The following is a 20,858-nucleotide window of genomic DNA, read 5'->3' as shown; positions in this document are numbered from 1 at the left end:
CTAGTGATTCCTTAATGTCCTTTCAACTCTAACTTTTCCCACCGTCTGATAGAATTTTCTGAAAACTGAAAATTCCTCCATAGGTATGATGTCAGTAAAAGCTCATAAAGGACAGATGCCATAACCAATTTGACTTACATCTCCTTTAAATAGCATCTTTTCTGGCATGTGGTTTGTCACTCAACATTTCTGGTATGTGATGAGAATCTGGACGTTTGCTGTGGCAGCAGAATCAATGGGGGAATCTCTGGCACCATGTGAGCTCTTCCCTAGTCTTTCTACTCATCTTCATCTGATGCTCTAGCCACTTCCTTTCCTCTCTGAAAGTTAGGTCTATCTTTGGCCTCAACCACCCAAATTCAATGTACAAGGTTTGAGTAGGCTTGTGGGTGGCCAACAAAGTTAGAAATTATAATAAGGAAAGCAGCAATGTATCCTTTTTTCAAAATCCCATCCAAGTGATTACAAAGTCTATGAAGCCAGGCAACATGTACCCTTGATCAAATTATCCCTGTGGCTCTATTCCCTGTATGTCAGAAATATTCCAAAGGAAGTCACTGAATTAAAGTACAACAGCGGTTTGACCAACTTAGTGTATTTCCCAATCTGGATTCAGAGGAAGTAGGAAAATCTTAGAGCTGGAAGGCTCTGCTATAAACATATTAATGGTATGCAGTTACAAAGGAACAAGTACTAAGAATCACCATGCAACCAAAACAACAAAAGAAGAACATGAAGAATGACAGACTATTTACTTACGGACAATACACTGATTTCCACCAGGTAAGGTTTTCCATCCAGGGCAGCAGTAAGCATTATAACGTGATCCACAGACATTAGGTCTAAAACAAACAAACAAACAAACAAACAAACAAAGATCCAATTAGAAGAACTCCACGCTTTTTAAAAAACAATATGTGACCACATACAAGGGGGAAAAAAATGTCTCTGAGTTACAAGAACAGGATGAATTTTTGAGACAAAAAAAAAAAAAAAGTAAATTCATGAGACCCAACACTGGCTTAGTAGTTTGGGACTCTAACATAATGATACCAATAAGGATATCCCTTAATATCACCTATGCGTACATCAGAAAAATAAAAACGAGATGCAAAATGTAGTGCATTCTATCACAACGCACAGATATAAAAATGTATGGAGTTATATGAGTCTAATTTAAATAATAAAATTCCTACCAATCTAGTTAAGAAAGGTCATCATGAAATCTGCATATAAAGTTTCAAATTTCTACTCATTGAAGCTGTGTATATTTTTTCTGTGTCCCAGCTCACTCCTAAAAAGTGGCCATATTCTTCCTTTCACCAGAATTACAGGAACGCAAACGCTGACATTAGTCAGAAAAAATAAAAGCAAAAAAATGTAAATATTTCTTTAGCCAAAGTTTGGAAACACAGTTGATTACCAGAAGTTACAGGAAAACAAAGTCAACGTAACTTTGGGTTTCTTGTTTACAGACATTTCTGCTCCATCAGGTTTCTTGGAGCAAAGCTTCCATTCAGAATCCAGATGATACATATTTAACAACTTAAGGGAGCAACTGTTGTAAGGATCTAGTTAACTCTACACTAGAAACTAAGAGGACTGAACACACAGAGACAGGAAAGAAACCATTCATTTCACTATGCCATATCTGAGGGCCTAAACATTAATGCTACTTCCTAAAGTTCAGGGGCTGATGAATAAGGTCAAACGTTTTGTAATCAATTTCACAAACAGTAGCTATTCCAAGGCTTGCTAGTATAAATCCTGTAGCCCCATAAGAGTAAACCTTTAAAACCAACTGTGTAACTAAAATGTACTTCTGGGGGCGCCTGGGTGGCTCAGTCGGTTTAGGGGTCTGACTGTTGGATTTCAGCTCAGGCCATGACGTCATGGTTTGTGGGTTCAACTCCCATGTCAGGCTATGTGCTGACAACGTGGAGCCTGCTTAGGATACTATCTCTCTCCTTCTCCCTCTGCCCCCTTCCCTGCATGCACTCTCTCTCTCCCTCTCTCTCAAAGCAAATAAATAAACTTAAAATAAATAAATAAATAAATAAATAAATAAATAAATAAATAAAAGTACTTCTTGTTGGGGTGTATTCACAAACTCTCCATCTATATGCAGACCATGTGTAACAGCACAGACCCCCCCTTCATCTCCTCTGAACTCATTGCTTCAAGCACAAGCAGAATTGGGAACAAAGGTGAAGCCTTTGCTCTATCCTGTGCCTCTCTCACAGCCCCAGGGGACCCGGAACACTGCAGGGCAAAATGCACACTTCAGACTGACTGATGCTGAGGCCAAAAAGAGAGATAGGAAGAAAGATGGAGGAACCCGGGAAAGGACCCTATTCCTCCAAAACTAGACATAAAATGATGGAAAAAGCCTTACTATGCACCCGATGCTAGAGCCTCTCTGAGCTTTAGTTGATGTCTCTGCACATTGGCATAATGAAATGTCTGCCTTGGCCACATCGTGTGTGTGTGTGTGTGTGTGTGTGTGTGTGTGTGTGTGTGTATCAGATGAAATAATGGACATGAACGCAATACAGCATTATTATCATGATAGAATCATTTTCTGACCTAAATTAACTACTCAACAAAAGGCACTATAAGAGATTAAGAGAGAGTTTATTACAAATTCTAAGCCACTGGCTCTCAATCCTGTATCCCTTCTGTGACAAAGTAGTGCCCCAAACTTCAATTCAGAGTACCCAGAACTTCCTGGGGCAACTCAGAATCTTGGAAAGGGGAGTAAGATGAGAAGTTAGGATAGGGGGTTAGGGTGAGGGTTAGAGTAACCAAACCTTCCAAACTCCACAAATTTCTCTAGACTAGAAATGATAATTCAAGCCAGAGTCAACCACCTCAAACCTTCCCCACTAACAGCTCATTACAACAACTCCACTGGGTCCAGTCCAACGCCAAACCAAATCCTGGAATAGCTTCAGAGGACCCCTGAGCCTTTATAGGTGTCCTGTGGTTGGAGTAACTATGTTTTCAAACAAAAATCAAGACATATTGTCTGACAAGAATGAGTGTATTTATGGAGTAATAACACATATAACATGGTGAAAAGGCTAAGAAAAAAGAGTCCAGAATCAGTAATTTCAGTCCTACAAAGCAAGATATTAAAAAGATTTTCCAAGGTGTTTGAAAATCATACTAATCTAAACATTCCTCTTTGTTTTTTCAATGTTTACAATCAACCTACAGACAAAACGTGGAAGATGTTACAATTTACAATGATTTCAAAACAAAATGTAAATGTTTTAAACCTGCACCTGTAAAGGTAATGGTATAGCTATCAAGTTAGGAAGAAAGGTATGGAGAGAAATAAAGTAGTTGATCCAAGAGACAGAGGTTTAAGTATATTATATAATGTTTTAAAATAACCAATAACTGAAAGTCATACCATGATTTTTTTAAAAGTAGGAAGGAAAAGAGAGAGAAAAGGTATAGATATCTAAGTGAGCTACGTCCCCATCTTTCATGGCATGGAACCAATGGATACTGTTTAAATCTAGAAATAGAGGTACAAGCACAGTGCATGGTGTCATAAAGAGAAACATGAGAAGAACTAAAACCAAACATGGTTAAAATTGGTTGCCCCAAGAGATGAGGATCTGGGGAAATGAAGATAATTCTTTTGCATCCACACCTAATGCCCATTCATAACAGCTCATTTTTTAAAAAACATTTATTTATTTATTTTTGAGAGAGAGAGAGTGAGAGTGCTTGAGCAGGAGAGGGACAGAGAGAGACAGAATCCCAAGCAGGCTCTGCACTCTCAGCGCAGAACCCCATAGGGGGCTCAAACTCAAAACCCTGCGAGATCAAGACTGAGTCGGACGCTTAGCCAAATGAGCCACCCAGCACCCCAATAACTGTTCATTTTTTTTTAAACATGTGCTGCTACACTTTGATCATCCTCTTTTATTTAAAGCAATTACCTTAAAAGTATAAACATCTTCTCTCCTAAATGGGGTACTTTGTTTCATTGCATGAACTGTTTCATTCATTCACAGTTCCGTTACATTAGTGATCACGTTTTCATTTCACTGTGTTACTTAAAATTCTACATATTGTCTAACTGTGGTTTTGTTCACATGCTCTGACATTTTTTTTATTTTAATAATTTTTTAATTTTGATAATTTTATCTCTTATAGTATTGCATTATTCAGTTTAAGTTGTTGCAACCAATATCCTCAATCAATGACTGAATCTTTAACACATTAACACATTAAATATTGCTAGGTTACAATGGCTTAGTGCAAAGTATTAGAAAGATGTAAGAATTCTCCTCTGCTAATTTTGGCCTTGGGAACTCCAAACTAACAGCACTCTTTCGAACAAGCTGGGTGGTATTTATTCTACTCACACACAGGAAAAACAGCTCTAATTCTAGAAATAAATGAATGTCTTATTTAAGTTGGAAAGCACTAAGATATGTAAAGTCTAAAGTAGACACATTGGATTACTTCCATATCAAAGATTTTATTCTAAAGTTTCACACAGAAAGCATTAACAAAGAAGATAAATCTCTAATCGAGTTACTTTTTTGTGTAAATGAAAGTTTAGCATTCAAACTTTTCTTTTCCTTTTCATTTCCCCAACCACACCCACCAACCTGCTGCCCAAAAAAAGTCAAGAGTTAAAGCTTAGTGCAAGTGGCAGTAGCATTCGGCAAATTCAAAGTAAAATTCAGAGAGAAAAGAAATTTATGCTATGTGCTAAAAACATACTGCTTTATTTCATCCTCAAGGCAACCCTTTGAGGTAAGTTATTGCCTTTAACATTAAAGACACTATGACTTAGGAAGGTTAAACAAACCAGCCAGGGTCCCACAGCTTGGAAGTAAAGAATGGGGATGTGAACTCAGGAAGCCTGCTGCCAGTTCACTCTCTTAACTGTTATGTTACGGCAGAGATGCCTTTGGGGGCAAGATGGTATTTCACCCAATAGCCTTCATGAGGGAATGAGTGACAAACCCCACCAAAGGTCCATCAACAAACTACCAATTTAAGCATAAATTGTTTTTACCTGTATTCTAAAAGTTCAGGGGGAAAAGGAAAAATATATTTACAGTCCACTTTCCACTGTCTATTACATTGTTTTAATTGTTAGGTCTTTATCTGTAGCTTCTCTTACCAGTTGCTTTGAATACAATGCTTACAACAACCCACCTCCAATCTCTCCAGGGGCGGGTGAGCCTCAGCAGGCCGAATACTCAGATCCAGTTAAGACAAGGCACTTGGAGATTGTGTGGGCTAGCAAAAGCCCCTCTCAATGGAGCAAACAGCTGGGCTTTACCGTGTCTGACCACATCACTGCAGGAACTGGCCTGTGTACAAGATGTCTGCAGTGTGTCCACATTCCTTAGCCAGAATCCACTTCTGTAAATCTGGCCTCTCTTACAGGCAAGATAGCCTTTCTGCTTCCTATCCCAAGTTCAAACTCCCTTTCAGACAAGACTGGGAAAAAAAAAAAAAGTTCAGTGGGCTTTTATTTCATATACATGTGATGTATTTAAATCCTTGGGCAAGAAGGTTAATGAGGCTGACACTACTCCATGCATGAGTGACCTACTTTTTTGAATTGTGGGAGAAAAATATGATGATTTACTCCTCTCAAGCATAAGTGTGCAGGGGACCCAAAGGCATGCCCCCCCCCTACTGTCCATGTAACATGGCTCAAGGTAATATCCTAATATCCCACTGTCCCAGTTTTTAAAAATAATAATTTTCACTGTCAAAAATGTGATAGATCATGAAAAAAACCTCTAATATACAAATTAGCTACACATATTGTGACCCACACATCATGACTTTATTAGTTTTTTGACAGATTTTTTTATCAAGAAGAAAATACAAAAGAAAAACCATGAGCACTATCTAATAAGGGGATCCACTACTACTCCAACAAACTTTGCAAGCTCTCCTCGATTATTTGGGTGCCTTTATCCTGGCCCTTTTTGCTAAAGGCAGAGGTCACATCTACTAGCAGTGATTTGAATATCACATGTGACTATTCCAGCCCATCTGCCAGTCACAACATCTCAAGTAATGAAACTTGGAATCCTGGTAATAAAAATGGCTTCCATGGCCTCCTCAAGCTTTCAGGGGGCTCTTCAGATCCAGGGACTCATTTCTGGATTGTCTGGGTCAACACTGGCTGGGACTCAGACAATTCTGGTTTTCTGCTTTGAAGGCATAAGCCTGCCAACCTCTCCAACCTACATCATGTAGTGTTATCTTTCTGGTTTGTTTGTAAATCTCAAACTGTTCTATGGTGAAAAGTTTGCTAAAACGTAAGATAATAAGACTGTAACCATGCAATTATAAATAAACTGTCCCAGTTTTTCACAGTGACTAAGACATAGTATTTGCTCTGGGAAGAAGACAAGCAAGCATGCAAAGAGTGTCACCACAACAGGTAAGACACAAACATCAAGGTGAGACTGGGGAGTCCAGAAAGGAGTAAAGAGGGTACTTGGCCCCATCACACAGGGTAGGCTCGGAAGAAAGCTCTCTGAGCTATAACTTGATGTCTCCCACTTGTAAAGAGGAATCACTAGTTTTATTTCAGCCCACTGCTGAAATTCCTCTTCAATTCTCTAACTCCATTAGCAAATAACTCTCTGGTTTACATGTTGGTGTTTCACTGTCAGACTGATTATCACCTTTTTTCCTGGCTTCCTCCTTCCTCTCTATTTCATTAGGACAATATAGCTAAATATCTTTTTGTGTTCACGACGGTTAGTTCTGTTCTCTTACATTCCAGACACAGACTTCACCCTCCCTAAGATGTGGAACATTTCACTATCAGCTTCAGATCTCTGCCAGGTAGGCTAACCTGCCCACTCTCAGCCCCACCCTCTTGTCCCACTCCTTCCCTTTATCGTCTCAGCCCTCACTGGTGCACACGCCTCTCCTCCATGACATACATGCTAAATCCAGACCCTTCTTCCATCTTTATACTTGCTCTTTCATGTTTCCTCTTTTAAAAATTTTCTTTAATGTTTACTCATTTTTGAGAGACAGAAACAGAGTGCGAGTAGGGGAGGGGCAGAGAGAGGGAGACAGAATCTGAAGCAGGCTCCAGGCTCTGAGCTCCAGGCTCTGAGCTGACAGCACGGAGCCTGACGTGGGGCTCAAACTCACAAACTGTGAGATCATGACCTGAGCCAAAGTTGGACACTTAACCAATTGAGCCACTCAGACGCCCCTCCCCCATGTTTCCTTTTTTTTTTTTTTTAATTTTTTAAATGTTTTTATTTATTTTTGAGACAGAGAGAGACAGAGCATGAGCAGGGAAGAGGTAGAGAGAGAGGGAGACACAGAATCTGAAGCAGGCTCCAGGCTCTGAGCTGTCAGCACAGAGCCTGACGTGGGGCTTGAACTCACAGACTGTGAGATCACAACCTGAGCTGAAGTAGGACACTTAACCAACTGAGCCACTCAGGTGCCCCTGCCCATGTTTCCTTTTTAATGTATAGTTTCACTTCCCCCACAGTGGTAATCCTCCTCCCCAATTAATCCCAACCACCCTTCAACCTACCAACACAATACCAGACATACCTCTCCAAAACCTACATATGCTATATTATAATTACATTTTATTTCTGGCTCTTTGAACACTACATTTATTTTCTCAATAATGTATTAATTCCAAACATTTGATAGCAATCAACAAATTTAAAAAGTACGCTAACTTGACTACTTGGCTAATTTCTTTAACAGGTAAAACAAAGAGCAACATGTATGACACACAACGTATTGAGCCATATGTGTGTATTTGTAGTATATACTTTTTTATTTTTTTTAATGTTTATTTATTTTTGAGACAGAGAGAGACAGAGCATGAACGGGGGAGGGGCAGAGAGAGAGGGAGATGCAGAATTAGAAGCAGGCTCCAGGCTCTGGGCTGATGGCTCAGACGCGGGGCTCGAACTCACGGACCTCGAGATCGTGACCTGAGCTGAAGTTGGACGCTTAACCGACTGAGCCACTCAGGCGCCCCTGTAATATATATTTTAAATAATTATATGTTTAGATTCTCTCCCCTGAAACTTGTCCCTACCCACTCTGTTCCAAAACTAATAGGTCTTCAAGCAGAGAAACAATGTCTGTAATGCCTAGAATATCCTGGAGTCTATTTAGAAGCACACAAGATAACATTGACGGAATACCTTAGTACGTATAAAGTACAATTAACAAAGATTAATACTATGTCTTTGGTGTCATAAATAGGCCAGCTGCAAATGCCACTAACATGGAAACTGTCTAATAGTGAAAACTATTTCTTATAAATTAATCTATTTAAAAGAAAAATATTTCGGGATGCCTGGATAGCTCAGTTGGTTAAGTGTTCGACTTCGGCTCAGGTGATGGTCTGGCGCTTCCTGAGTTCGAGCCCCGCGTCGGGCTCTGTGCTGACAGCTCGGAACCTGGAACCTGCTTCAAATTCTGTGTCTCCCTCTCTCTCTGCCCCTCCCCAACTCTCTCTCTCTCTCTCTCTCTCTCAAGAATAAATAAACATTAAAAAAATTTTTTTAAAAGAAAAATATCTCATACATATTTTGAACGGCTAAGGTTAGCTAAACAGTAATGTATAATGGTTTCATACCTTGGTTATTTTGCTGATATACTAATCATTAATTTATTGTGATCAGTGAAGTTATCAATGTTTTTAATTCAGGGACCAAAGTATTTCCTTCAAAAAAATAAGTGTAGAGAAAACACTCATATATGAACATTTGATTCTATTTATTTATTTAGCAGAAGAGAAACAAAAATCCCAAAGCAATGAAACAAAGGTTTTCAGCTCACAAATTGGTGCACATTTCACTGTGGCAGGTTGTTGCAACTGATCAAGACCAAAGATGGAGCCAGCCATTTGTGGCCAATTCCTAAAAACAACCGTCACAAAATTCATGGTGCAGCCTTGAAAAGGGTGTGTCTGGAGGTGCTGCTTGCGGGATCACTTTCCCCACCACCCAGTGGGGTAACTCACAGCACAGGCAGCAGAGAGGTTGTCACATCAACAGTTTCATTTGCTCGGCACCCTAAACTATGTTTTTGCGGGGATTTTGTGTTGATGAAAAGCAATAGTCCAAGAACTTAAAAGTACAAGAATTTAGGTTACCATATCAGGGACTCTCTCTCTCTCTCTCATACACAGCCTAAGAAAGCTGAAGAAACAGAACGCTGCAAAGAACAGTTCCCAAAATCCAGAGGTCATTTTAGACTGACAGTCAATTTAAACCCTGTTGGAATCTTTTAGAGGTGACTAGAACGTGTGCGCGCGCGCATGTGCGCGGGCACGCATGAGCACACTTTTCTTTGAAGGAAAAAAAAAGAAGAAGAAGAAGAATTTAAAGCCACAAGGTACACCATAACAGGAAACTAGACATTGAACCATGAAGACCAGAAGCACGGCTATGTACAGTAGGTGCTAATCCTACTTTCTGCTTCTGGTCCTCTGGATTAAACAACACTGAGAACACAGAAGTCTGCACAAACTACTGAATCATCCAAGTGGGCCCCAAGCTTCTAAAGGCCATGACCGGACTAACTTCCTGTCATGGTCTGCACTGAAGTTCTGCACTACAGTTCTCTAAGGGAGGGGGAGCCTATGTCTGGCCAGCTGGCATCACTGAACCCCTGGCTGGTTATATAAAAGGTGTTCCCATCTACACATAGGGAAAGGTGTATCTGTTTATGAAGTTGGAATTTTACTATTTGATTCCATAAATGATGAGGATGGATTGCCTCAAAATAGAAAAATGTGCATGTTTCAAATTTACATCTTGCCGGCACCTGAGAGGGTCTGACCAACGACACCATGAACATACATGGTGCTTCGAGAAATCTGCTTCCCAGAACTCTGCAACCCCTTGACCTTACCTATGAGTTTAAGGATTATTGTGACTTCTCCTTTTTTGACTGTTACTCCATTTAGTCAAGCTAAAGCCATGTTGTACTTTTCCAAAGGGTAGATGAAATTATAGAAATGACTGAAACACAAGTAAACTAAGAGAGTGGACCAGAACTGCGCAGTGAAAGGCAGACCCGGGTGGTGTCTGGGGAGTTCACTGATCCTTTCAGTTCCCTTCTCTCCTCTTTACCACCAACAGAAGAAACCATGATTCCTACCACTTCCCAGAAATTCTCAGACCAAGAGCTCTGTCCAAGGAGATAATAATATCTTCCGAATGCGCTGGCAGCCCCATGAAAGATGGGAAAACCAGCCAGTGAGGTCAGGCTTAGGAGAAAGAATGGGGTCCTTCAGGACCTGGTAGTGCACAGTGATTTGATACTCTGGTTCCGAGGACCAATTGGACAAACAGGTAGAGCTCCAAAATGTCATTTCTCTATTGGTATTTAAAACTCAGAACGGCTTTTCCAATAGAAACAATGTTAATAGGTGGTGGTTTGGTCCCTGGGCTAGTCAAATAGCAGTCTCTATCAGCTAAATAGGCTATTGTAGGCTGGTCTAGGAACCTGACCACAATTTAAAATGTTGTTTCTATGGGAAAACACATTCCACGGCAGGCAACCAGAAGGAAACTTGGCTACTCAAACCCGTGGTCCCTGCAGCTACAGTAAGCTGCCCAGTGAGCTGTAAGAACTGAACACCTTCATCTCAGGCCACTCCATAGTCTTGAGGCGGCAGCTGGAATCGGAACTTGCCCAGCCCCAGGCCCAGTGCCATCTCCCACGCCTGCACGAGACTGTCAGAGCCAACAGGAGATAGCCATAGGTCAATAAAGCAGGGACTTAAAAAACGAGGAGTAGATATCAGAAACTAGTGTAATATTGTGTGTCAACTATACTCAAACAAACAAAAAAACTGAGAGTAATTGGCTATTCTAATCCTTACTGTACCTTTCTTTAGAGAGCAGAAGGTTCCACCGCACCAGCAATTATAACATGAGAACAGTATCCTGGACTGGTTCACAGACCAAAAGTTCAGTGAGCCGCTTCCAGAAAGACTGGCTTCCAGATGAAGCAAGGGAGGTCAGTTTTGAAGTCTATCTGGGTACCTCAATCTCATCCTCTAGTTACTCAAGCATTTCAGATCTCTTGGAATCCAATAATTGCCCTCTCTTCTGCAATGGGAGTTCTCTTAAGATAGAAAATTCAGATTTATCTTTACAACCCAGCACCTAGGACAACACCTGAGTCTTAAATGGTAAACAAAGGGTTAGGGTTTCAAATGTGCCTCTGACTAAGACAAAAAGTGAGAGAGAATTCTGTCAGAGTAGTGAACACTTAATTTATTGAAAAGACAAATGTTTATAAGAAATTAAATAACAAATTAAAATAATGAAAAAGATAATTACTACTAAGAAATCAATTTCATTTCATCTACTTTTTTAAATTTTAAAACCTTACAATGAAAACTGAATACATAAGATACCCATAAATGGAATTCATGGGTATGGAAAGTAAAATTCTTCCGTATTTCAGGTGCACCACTTAGAAACACTTTACAGCTACCAAAGTTTCAGAGGCCTTGTGCCTCAAACTTTTTTTTTTTTTTTTTTTTTAATTTTTTTTTCAACGTTTTTTATTTATTTTTGGGACAGAGAGAGACAGAGCATGAACGGGGGAGGGGCAGAGAGAGAGGGAGACACAGAATCAGAAACAGGCTCCAGGCTCCGAGCCGTCAGCCCAGAGCCCGACGCGGGGCTCGAACTCACGGACCGCGAGATCGTGACCTGGCTGAAGTCGGACGCCCAACCGACTGCGCCACCCAGGCGCCCCTCAAACTTTATTTACTAGGAGTCAAGAGCCAATGGGTCTTCTTTTTTTTTTTTTTAATTTATTTTTGGGACAGAGAGAGACAGAGCATGAACGGGGGAGGGGCAGAGAGAGAGGGAGACACAGAATCGGAAACAGGCTCCAGGCTCCGAGCCATCAGCCCAGAGCCTGACGCGGGGCTCGAACTCACGGACCGCGAGATCGTGACCTGGCTGAAGTCGGACGCTTAACCAACTGCGCCACCCAGGCGCCCCCCAATGGGTCTTCTAAAACATTTATCTACCAATCCCTTTCATCAGAACAGAAACAATGTTTTTGCCAAGGAACAAAAAAATAGAAAATAAATCATTGGTAGAATTTAAGTTTCTAAACAGTCAGAAGTTAGCTAAAACCATGTAGTTATAAATATTATTTCATTGAAATTAACAATTCACAGTATTAGGCATAAAAAATTTGATGACTTTTTTAACTTTGTAACTGAGGCAAAGTTATAAACATTTAATTCTAAACATTTAGATACCTGGAAAAATTTTAAGAAGAATAGTCTAATTTAAATTTGAGGAAGTTTGGCTAACTCGGGAATTTATCTAGTCCATGTGAAGACACACGGTAGAATAAAAGTAATAATTAGCAATTTTCAGAGACCTTTATAATTTACAAAGTGATCATGTGACTCTTCTCCTGAATCCTATCAAGAAAATATATTGCTGTGTTCATTTTCAGATGAGGAAACTGAAATTCAGAGAAGTGAAGTAATTGTACAATGGCCACACAATGGAAACATGTCATAAATCACTAATTAAAAACAAAAAGAATTTATTAATAAGACATTCCAACATTAGTACTAGAGATTTTTAGATTAGAGATTAGAATGATGTTTCCATAAATACCCTAACAAGAATGTGTGCCTTTATATAAACGAAATTATGCATAATTTTTTGTATTTTTGTTTTCTTTTCTTAGGTCTGCAAAAACAAACATTTTAAGACAGATCTTACAAAATGTATTGGAAAAGGAAAGCAATGGTAAAAGGAACACAGTTGAGAAACACTCACTCCTATAGGCTGATACTTCTGTGTAGTGAGTATCATATCCCATACCCTCTAGTGAAGATATGAGTCAGCTCGTAATATGTTCAGTATTTGGGGGAGTGGGTGGGTCGGAGGCAATGTAGAGATTCTAAATGTGGATAATTCAAAACCTACTCATAGCTGCCATTGGAATGTGTTTTATGCATGTAATTGAATATGGGTGTGACTTGTCTTTTGAAAAGTAAATTCAAGCAAAACCAGCAGATCATGCAGGCAACTGTCTGACCTGGCTTAGGAAGACAATGAGCTACACAAAGGCCAGAGTGACCCAGATGATGTTCTAAAAAACTCTCCAGTTTCAGGTCTCTAGAACTTAATCCAGAGGCTGTCGACACGCTGCCCATTACATGGAGAACGTGGCAACTCACCTTTCAACCGCCAACACATCTCTCCCCTGAAATCCAAACCAGAAGATTTCCCTCTCAGCTTGAGTGATAACAGCACTGTCCTCTCAACACTTTTTAGCTCTGGGGAAGGTGTGATAGGGTTCCTGTTGCAAGCTATAATTAAGCAGAATGGGTGCCAAATACCAAAGCAAAGCTTCAACACAGCAACAACCTTTAAGAAGAAAGTGATGCTCACTGGATAGCTGAGGGTATTTTAAAGTTAATGCTAATTTTATTTTTTTTAACTTTTTTCATGTTTATTTTTGAGAGAGAGAGAGAGAGAGACAGAGCATGAGCGGGGGAGGGGCAGAGGGCAAGGGAGACACAGAATCTGAAGCAGGCTCCGGGCTCTGAGCTGTCAGCACAGAGCCTGACCACAGGCTCGAACCCATGAACCACGAGATCACGACCTGAGCTGAAGTCAGACACTCAACCGACTAAGCCACCCAGGTGCCCCACTAATTTTAAATGTAATAGTGGTACTATATTTATGCTTCTTAAAGAGTCGTATATTTTAGAGGTACATATTGAAATGGTCACAACAAATTAAATGGTTTTTCATGGGTTTACTTCAAAATAATCTCTGGCAGGGGAAAGAAGTGGATAAAAGAAGATTGACCATTAACTGATAAGGGCTAAACCTGGAGTTTCATTGCATTATTCTCTCTAGTTTTGTATATATTTGAAATTCTCCACCTTAAAAAGTAAAAAAAACAACTTTGAAGCAGCATGTGATCTAGTTCATTCTGATAGCCTTCCTCTCTACATGCCACCAGGGCAATACACGTTCTTCCTTTTTCATTCACTTGAAGACCTCCTTTTTTTTTTTTTTAAGTTTTACTTTTTTAAGTAATCTCTACACCCAACATGGGGCTCAAACTCACGACCCCAAGATCGAGAGTCGTGTGCTCTACTAACTGAGACAGTCAGGTGCCCCTTAAAGACCCACTGTTATCTGTTATCCAACTCAACATTCTTGAGTGGGATGGGGATCCCCATTTAGAAATAACAACAGTCCAGCGTGCCTGGGTGGCTCAGGTTAATTGTCCAACTCTTGGAATCGGCTCAGGTTGTGATCTCACAGTTTCATGAGTTCAAGCCCTGCACCAGGCTCTGCACTACCAGCGTAGAGCCTGCTTGGGATTCTCTCTCTCCCTTTCTCTCTGCTGCTTCCCCATTCACGCTGTCTTTGTCTCTCTTAAAATAAATAAATAAACTTAAAAAATAAAACATTAGAAATAATAACAGTACAACCCCAGCCTCTTTACCATCTTACACAAGTGGCAAGAACTAACCAAAGTTTTTCTCTAAATCTCAAGTATGCAGCTACCAAATAAGGTTAATGTTCATTAGACGAGGAATCTAAGGACAAAGGACTTAACCACACTCTTGCAAACAACTAAGCATGTTAGCCCAGGGGATGGGTTTCCTTAGGCATTACAACTACTTTTTGACATGATCCATTTTCATAAGGATCCCTTGTCTTTCCTTATGACCAACATAAACCCATCAGTTAACAAAAGATGAGTTTGAAGGAAAAGGGATTGATTTGTATCAGGTCCATCCATAAACGGACTGAATTTTGGCGCTCTGTTCACAAGTGGAAGAATTCTTATAGTCATGTGAAATATGAAAGAGAAGGAGGAAATCATTTAGCAAGGAACCCTGGTATGTTTTCTGACTCCTCAATATGTGAGAATGTGTGTTTAACAACCTATTTCCAAGAAAGGGCCCAAATGCAAACAAGCAGAGCGAATCCATCCAAGGGCAAATTAATTAGACACTGTTGTCTAGAATTCTGTCAGATGTTCAAAAATTTCTATATGAAGTCAGAACTGCTGACAAAAAGAAAGAAAGAAAGAAAGAAAGAAAGAAAGAAAGAAAGGAAGGAAGGAAGGAAGGAAGGAAGGAAGGAAGGAAGGAAGGAAGGAAGGAAGGAAGGAAGGAAGAAAGAAAGAAAAGAAAAGAAAAGAAAAGAAAAGAAAAGAAAAGAAAAGAAAAGAAAAGAAAAGAAAAGAAAAAAGAAAAATGGCTTGCATATTCTTGTAAGATTCCTGAAAGGTTTTCAAAAGGTTAAAAAGAAAAATTTATTTTGTTATTTGGGGTTTATTTTTTTCCTGGGAAGTTAGTAAAGCAGAGAAGATACCTGGTTGTTTGTTTGTTTTTATATTTTTGTTTTCTTATAAACTTTGATTGCATTGGTGACGGGGTGATTTACCCCAAAGAGATGAGAGATATTAGGTAATTTGAGCATTTTTAATGACAAACAGAAAAATAACTGTTATCTGTTTAAACTATTCCTTATTGTTGGGGCGCCTGGGTGGCGCAGTCGGTTAGGCGTCCGACTTCAGCCAGGTCACGATCTCGCGGTCCGTGAGTTCGAGCCCCGCGTCAGGCTCTGGGCTGATGGCTCGGAGCCTGGAGCCTGTTTCTGATTCTGTGTCTCCCTCTCTCTCTGCCCCTCCCCCGTTCATGCTCTGTCTCTCTCTGTCCCAAAAATAAAAAAAAAAAATGTTAAACTATTCCTTATTGAAAGCGCTCTTATTTCTACAGCCTGTGAATGAAAACGAAGCAACCACAACTTCCTAGGCTTTATTGCCAATCAGTTAACCAGAGGTTGGTATGTTAGGGTGCAGAGTATAGGAACTCTACCAAAGCATTGCCTAAATTAAAATAATGGATGTTTTTATTACACGTTCCCAGATGCTTAGTAGTTTAATATCTCTTAAAGGTCGACTCTCATTAGAATCAAAGTGTAAATCATTAAAAGAAAATGAAAAACAAGATTTTCAGTTTCTCAAGAGAAATTGCACTCAGAAGAAAAACAACAACAAATAAGAATCCTTTGTACTGAATGAGCATTATGTTGCTGCAGGGCCTGAAGCCAAGGGAAGGGAATGCTCACTTGGACAGCAAAGGCCATGGCTCCTCTCAGAGGTGGCCAATCTGAGTCAGCCTGGCCCCAAATCACGTAAGATGGTCTGCCCACAAAGCACCCAGAGGGAACAGTAATGACAGAGTGAGTTGAGGGAGTTCTGGGTGTATGGAAAGGGAGCTTTCTCAGTTTGGGTGCAGATACTGTGTTTACCACCTAGTACCCCTTTACTTCTTTGAACCCATTCCACATGACTCAGGCCTGGCCCCCGAGTGCCCCATTTCTTTGGCCACAGTGATGGGCACGTGACAGGAGCGGTGCCAAAAGAAATGACCAGCAGGAAGGAGACAAGGCCTGTTCACCAGAGCTACCAATAAAAAAATACAAACTTCTCTGGAGGAGTTGAGGGGGCCGTATGAATAAGAGATCACACTCAGTTAAGTTTATTTCCCAATAACGGTAACACAATTTGGGGGTAAGGGAAATTTAAAAATCAAAACTTTATCAGCACACTGTCTTTAGGTATAACCAGACCTCCAGAGGCAAAGTGAATTTCCATTAAAATGATATTTTCAAAATGTTTGAAGTTCAAGTTTGCCCCCTTTCCTTCTGAAGTAATCGGTTCCAAAATGAGAAAGTTGAAACTGTGGTCTCCAGATACCAATGGTTGTTTAACTTTTGGCTTTGGCCATAAAAATCCAGCCTCTTTGTATGACTCCAACCCCTCCATAACAGCATTATAATCATCCTCATCACCATAGCAAAACACATAAAACACTATACTAGGAACTTGAAGGGTATCATCTCCCTGAATGTTAGAACAACCCAGAAAGGTGAGCATTATAATCTCATTTTACAAGTGAAGAAATTGAGAGTCAAATAGATCAAGCCACTTGTCTGGGGTTCCTTCCTAGTAGGTGGTGGAGCCAGGATTTGCCTCCAGGCATGTCTATGTCCACACTTCCACTCCTCCCTAAAAACATGGCCAATGGCTATTAGCGTTCATTGAAAATGACTCCGCGCTCCTTTAAAATATAGTCTCACAAGCAATCCCACTGTACCCAGCTACCCACAACCAGGCTCAAATAGGAAACAGTGTGAGGTAATTATAACGTATACCCCAGCCACTAGCTCCGGGTTTTCATGACTGAGCTGCCAAATCACTCCTAGCCAACTCTTCAGGAAATGTTCAGACACTTTCTCAGATTCCAGCTAAAACATGAACGATGTGGCCCTAGGGAGTATAGAGCTCACAGGGTGGTAATGGGATATAAAATTTGCAAACTTGAGGTCAGTGGCCTAAACTCTGGGGTGTGAAGCAGCAGCAGTCCATGATAGATTAAAAACTATTTGTCGACTTGAACGTTGCATATCAAGTCCCTCCTTGTAAAGCACTTGCCCACATCACCTTAGACATTAACCCCATCAGTAAGAGGAGAGAAAGATACTCCAGATGTAGTTCTGCCTAGAACCATTGGAAAGACTATAATATCAACAGACTTGAGATGGGGTGTTCATTCTGAGAGTTAAACATTAGGTCTCGTCCAAATGCAGTTAACGCTCAAAAATAGTTGTCACTTGGCTTAGGCAGATGTTCTAAAATTATTGGGATAGATGATAGGGAAGAAAGAACAAGAATTTAAGATTTGTGTTTCTTCATTGGCATGTTTCTTAATATAATCTAAAGTATAAATGAGCAGTTTAGACAACTGAGTCAGGCAAGTTAGAAGATAAGAGTCAGAGCTTACAGACCTAAAGTTGCTATGGCCTGTCCCAGGACATTTGACATTCTAATTGCCAGTTACAAGTGTGAGTGGGGTGCTGGTGGTAGGAGGTGCCGCTGCTCTTCAGATTCCCAGAGAAGCCTCCCCCTTCTTATTCTCCCACCCCCTACCTGGCTGCTCTCACTGGCCACTACCCCAATGGAAAGCCCCATCCTACTCAACCACGCCTAGTATGGAGGCTTCTGTTGACTTGCAAGGTAGCACTGAAGAGCTAAATTTCTAGTGCCCACCTTCCCATCAGGGTTGACCACTGAGAGGCTGATGGCACTGCCTAAGGCCAAATAAACAAGAACAAGGCAAATGTCCTTGCCTACATAGTGCAGGAAGTGTGCTTATTTGAAGCACAGGTGAGGACTCCAAGACACCAATCACCCTTTCTAAGATATGAAGACAAAGAGGAGGTACAATCTTGTACCCAACAGTATACTTCTACTTAAATTGTCTCTTGCCACTGTGTGGCTCAGCTTCCACACCTATGAAGTAGGGAAGAAAATAAGTACCTTGAGCACTTTTTAATGAACTTTCTCTGGGCTTTGGTTTCAGCATCTGTAAGTTTCTAGACTTGGTCCCACTATGACACTAAGTTATAGTATTTTTGTAAAGAGAGATGGTCTGACTATAAAGGAAGATCTGAGTCATAATTAACTATGCCAAAAAAAAAAACCTTTCAAATAAGAACAGTCTTTAAAAGTTACCCATAAAAGGCACCAACCTGTTAGACTCTGATTATACAATCTTATAAATTAGTACCATTGGGTAGGAGAAATGGTGAACAATAAGCCATTATCCATAGGAAAAGGGGGATGCACCAAACTTTACATGGCACCATACACAGAAGTTCATCATACAAGATGGATTAACCTGCTTTTCCACTGAATCCCTCTAAATGTTTTTGCAGGGATCTTTTCTGACATCCAAGTGTCTTTCTTTTTATGGTCTAGCTCCTCCAGAAGCCCTCAGTCCCCTGAGGAGGCTAGTTAAGGCCACAGGTCACCTGGAATGAGGGGGCTGTCATTCATACCTGTAAGAATGCAGCACCTGCTCTGTCCAGCCCAGATCCCTGGCTGATAGCACTCTCCACCCTAGAATTTTCTCCCAATTGTCACCTCCCACCTCCTTTAATCCTTCTCCTTCCCTCTCCTAACAAAATTGTTATCTCTGCTTTTTCTTTTCAAACATCCCAAGACTGCCAAGTAAAAATTTTAAATTTTACTTGGAATTTATTTTTCTTAATGTTTTAACCCTTATTTAATATCTCTATCATCTCTATTTTATTTATAGCTCAGCTTCTGAAGTTACCTGCAAAGAGAAGAAAAGGAAGATGAGATGAGATGGTGATGATGATGATGATGATGATGATGATGATGGAGGAGGAAGAAAGGAAGAAGGAGGAGGAGGATGAAGAAAAGAAGGAGAAACTGTTGATGATAAAGAAGAAAAAAGAGGAAGGAGGCAAAGGAGAAGAAACAGAAAAACAAAAGAAAACAAACCCTGTCTCTGGAATACATTCCCTTGATTAACAGAGATATTCCTATACTTCAGTTCAAAACCACGAACTTAACAGCAGACATAATGTGTCCATAGGGCCCACATAAATCCTGTCTCCCAACACTAACATCATAAAATGGTTGTACTATATTTGGACTTAGATGTGTTTGGATACTTATATTTGAATGTAAGTATGACTGATGGTCTAGGAATTCACAACCCTTCAACAAAACACTGAACCAAATCACTTGTCTCAGGGAGCAGCTCTCCTAACTCGGAGCCTGCTTGCCGTCTGGAATACATCTTCGGCTGGGAATGGTGGAGATAGGGAATTTTCCTCTCTCCCTTCCGCTCGGAAGGGCTGAATAAATAGACTCAGCGATAATTTCAACAACAACAACAAAAAAAAAACCACTTGAGAAAGTGGTAAAGTCTCAAGAAATAAAAACTAGGATTCAATATAATAGAGCAGCAGAGCTACAATCCAAATTTGACAGTACTCCTCATGTTAATTTTATTTTATTAACGGTGTGACTACTCCATTTACGACAGAAATAACAGAGTTCAGTTCGCTATAATACCAACTATTGGCAATCGCATATCTATTTTTATTGGTCAGTTATAATCCCTGATTCCCCCAAAAATGTTTCTGAGGCAAATTACACCAACAGATATAAGAAAAGGAAGCTACTAACAGAAGCTGAAAGCAAACTCTCATACAGAAGGAAGGCAAAATACACAAAATACCTAAGTTAATAAATTAAAGTGATCACGCATTAAATTTGTCCCTGTCTTAAAAGCTAAAGGAAAAGGGGGGGGGAACTTTAGGAGTCTGTTAATTCTCATATTTGAAAAAACAAAATTTGCCAGTTGAAGAGGAACTGTAATCTTATTCCTGGGTTGCATGAGTTCTTTAAATGCAGAAGTGTGGGCAAGCTAAGAACAATGTCCTTAACATTAATCTAACAGATCATGAAGATACGTTGTTCATGTAGCATTTTTCATTCGAAGTTACAGCAGCAAAATACAATGCAGTATCTCCAATGAAGAAGTAAGTCAATGGGACTTGATCAAGTTAGAGTTAAAACATCCGATCACCTTCTCAAAAACCTAATCCCTACTGTGGTAGCTAGTCTCCAAAGATGTCTCCCCACATTCCTCCCCCCTCTGCAGACACATGCTGGTGCACACATCAAGAGGTAGGGCTTATTAGTCCATGCCCTTGAGTCTGGATGAGGCCTGTGACTTGCATGGATTTCCAGGTCATGCCAGTCCAGGCGAAGTTTGAAGAAAGTCTGGTAGCTTCCATTTTTGTGCTCTTGGAATCCTGAGGTACACTGTGAAAAGTGTGGCTGTGCTGCTGGAGAGTCTATGTGGAGAGGCCACGTGGAGAAGGAGACAATCTGAGACCATACGGAAGAGAACCGAGGAACCTAGCCAACACAGATAACACATCTGAGCC

General features: G+C 40.3%; 1 protein-coding gene and 1 long non-coding RNA gene across 4 annotated transcripts in view; one reads left to right on the top strand and one right to left on the bottom strand.

Annotated features, from left to right (window-relative positions):
- Positions 1 to 20,858, bottom strand: part of FBN1 (fibrillin 1) — a 240,096-nt gene that overhangs the window by 210,587 nt on the left and 8,651 nt on the right. For both annotated transcript variants that reach the window (XM_058737818.1, XM_058737821.1), the window contains exon 2: positions 760 to 842. In XM_058737818.1, coding sequence (XP_058593801.1) covers positions 760 to 842 — 83 coding nt within the window. The remainder of the gene's footprint in view (positions 1 to 759; positions 843 to 20,858) is intronic.
- LOC131516602 (uncharacterized) lies at positions 119 to 19,544 on the top strand. 2 transcript variants are annotated; one of them, XR_009264170.1, is made up of 6 exons: positions 119 to 783; positions 6,788 to 6,849; positions 10,904 to 11,025; positions 12,736 to 12,852; positions 16,125 to 16,268; positions 19,190 to 19,544. It is a non-coding gene; the product is annotated as an uncharacterized LOC131516602 (long non-coding RNA). The 2 variants fall into 2 exon arrangements; XR_009264169.1 differs by lacking the exon at positions 16,125 to 16,268.

The sequence above is a fragment of the Neofelis nebulosa genome, chromosome 7, assembly GCF_028018385.1.
Source record: "Neofelis nebulosa isolate mNeoNeb1 chromosome 7, mNeoNeb1.pri, whole genome shotgun sequence".
Lineage (NCBI taxonomy): Eukaryota > Metazoa > Chordata > Mammalia > Carnivora > Felidae > Neofelis > Neofelis nebulosa.
The sequence above is the reverse complement of the archived record's forward strand: the minus strand, read 5'-3'. Positions and strand labels throughout refer to the sequence as shown.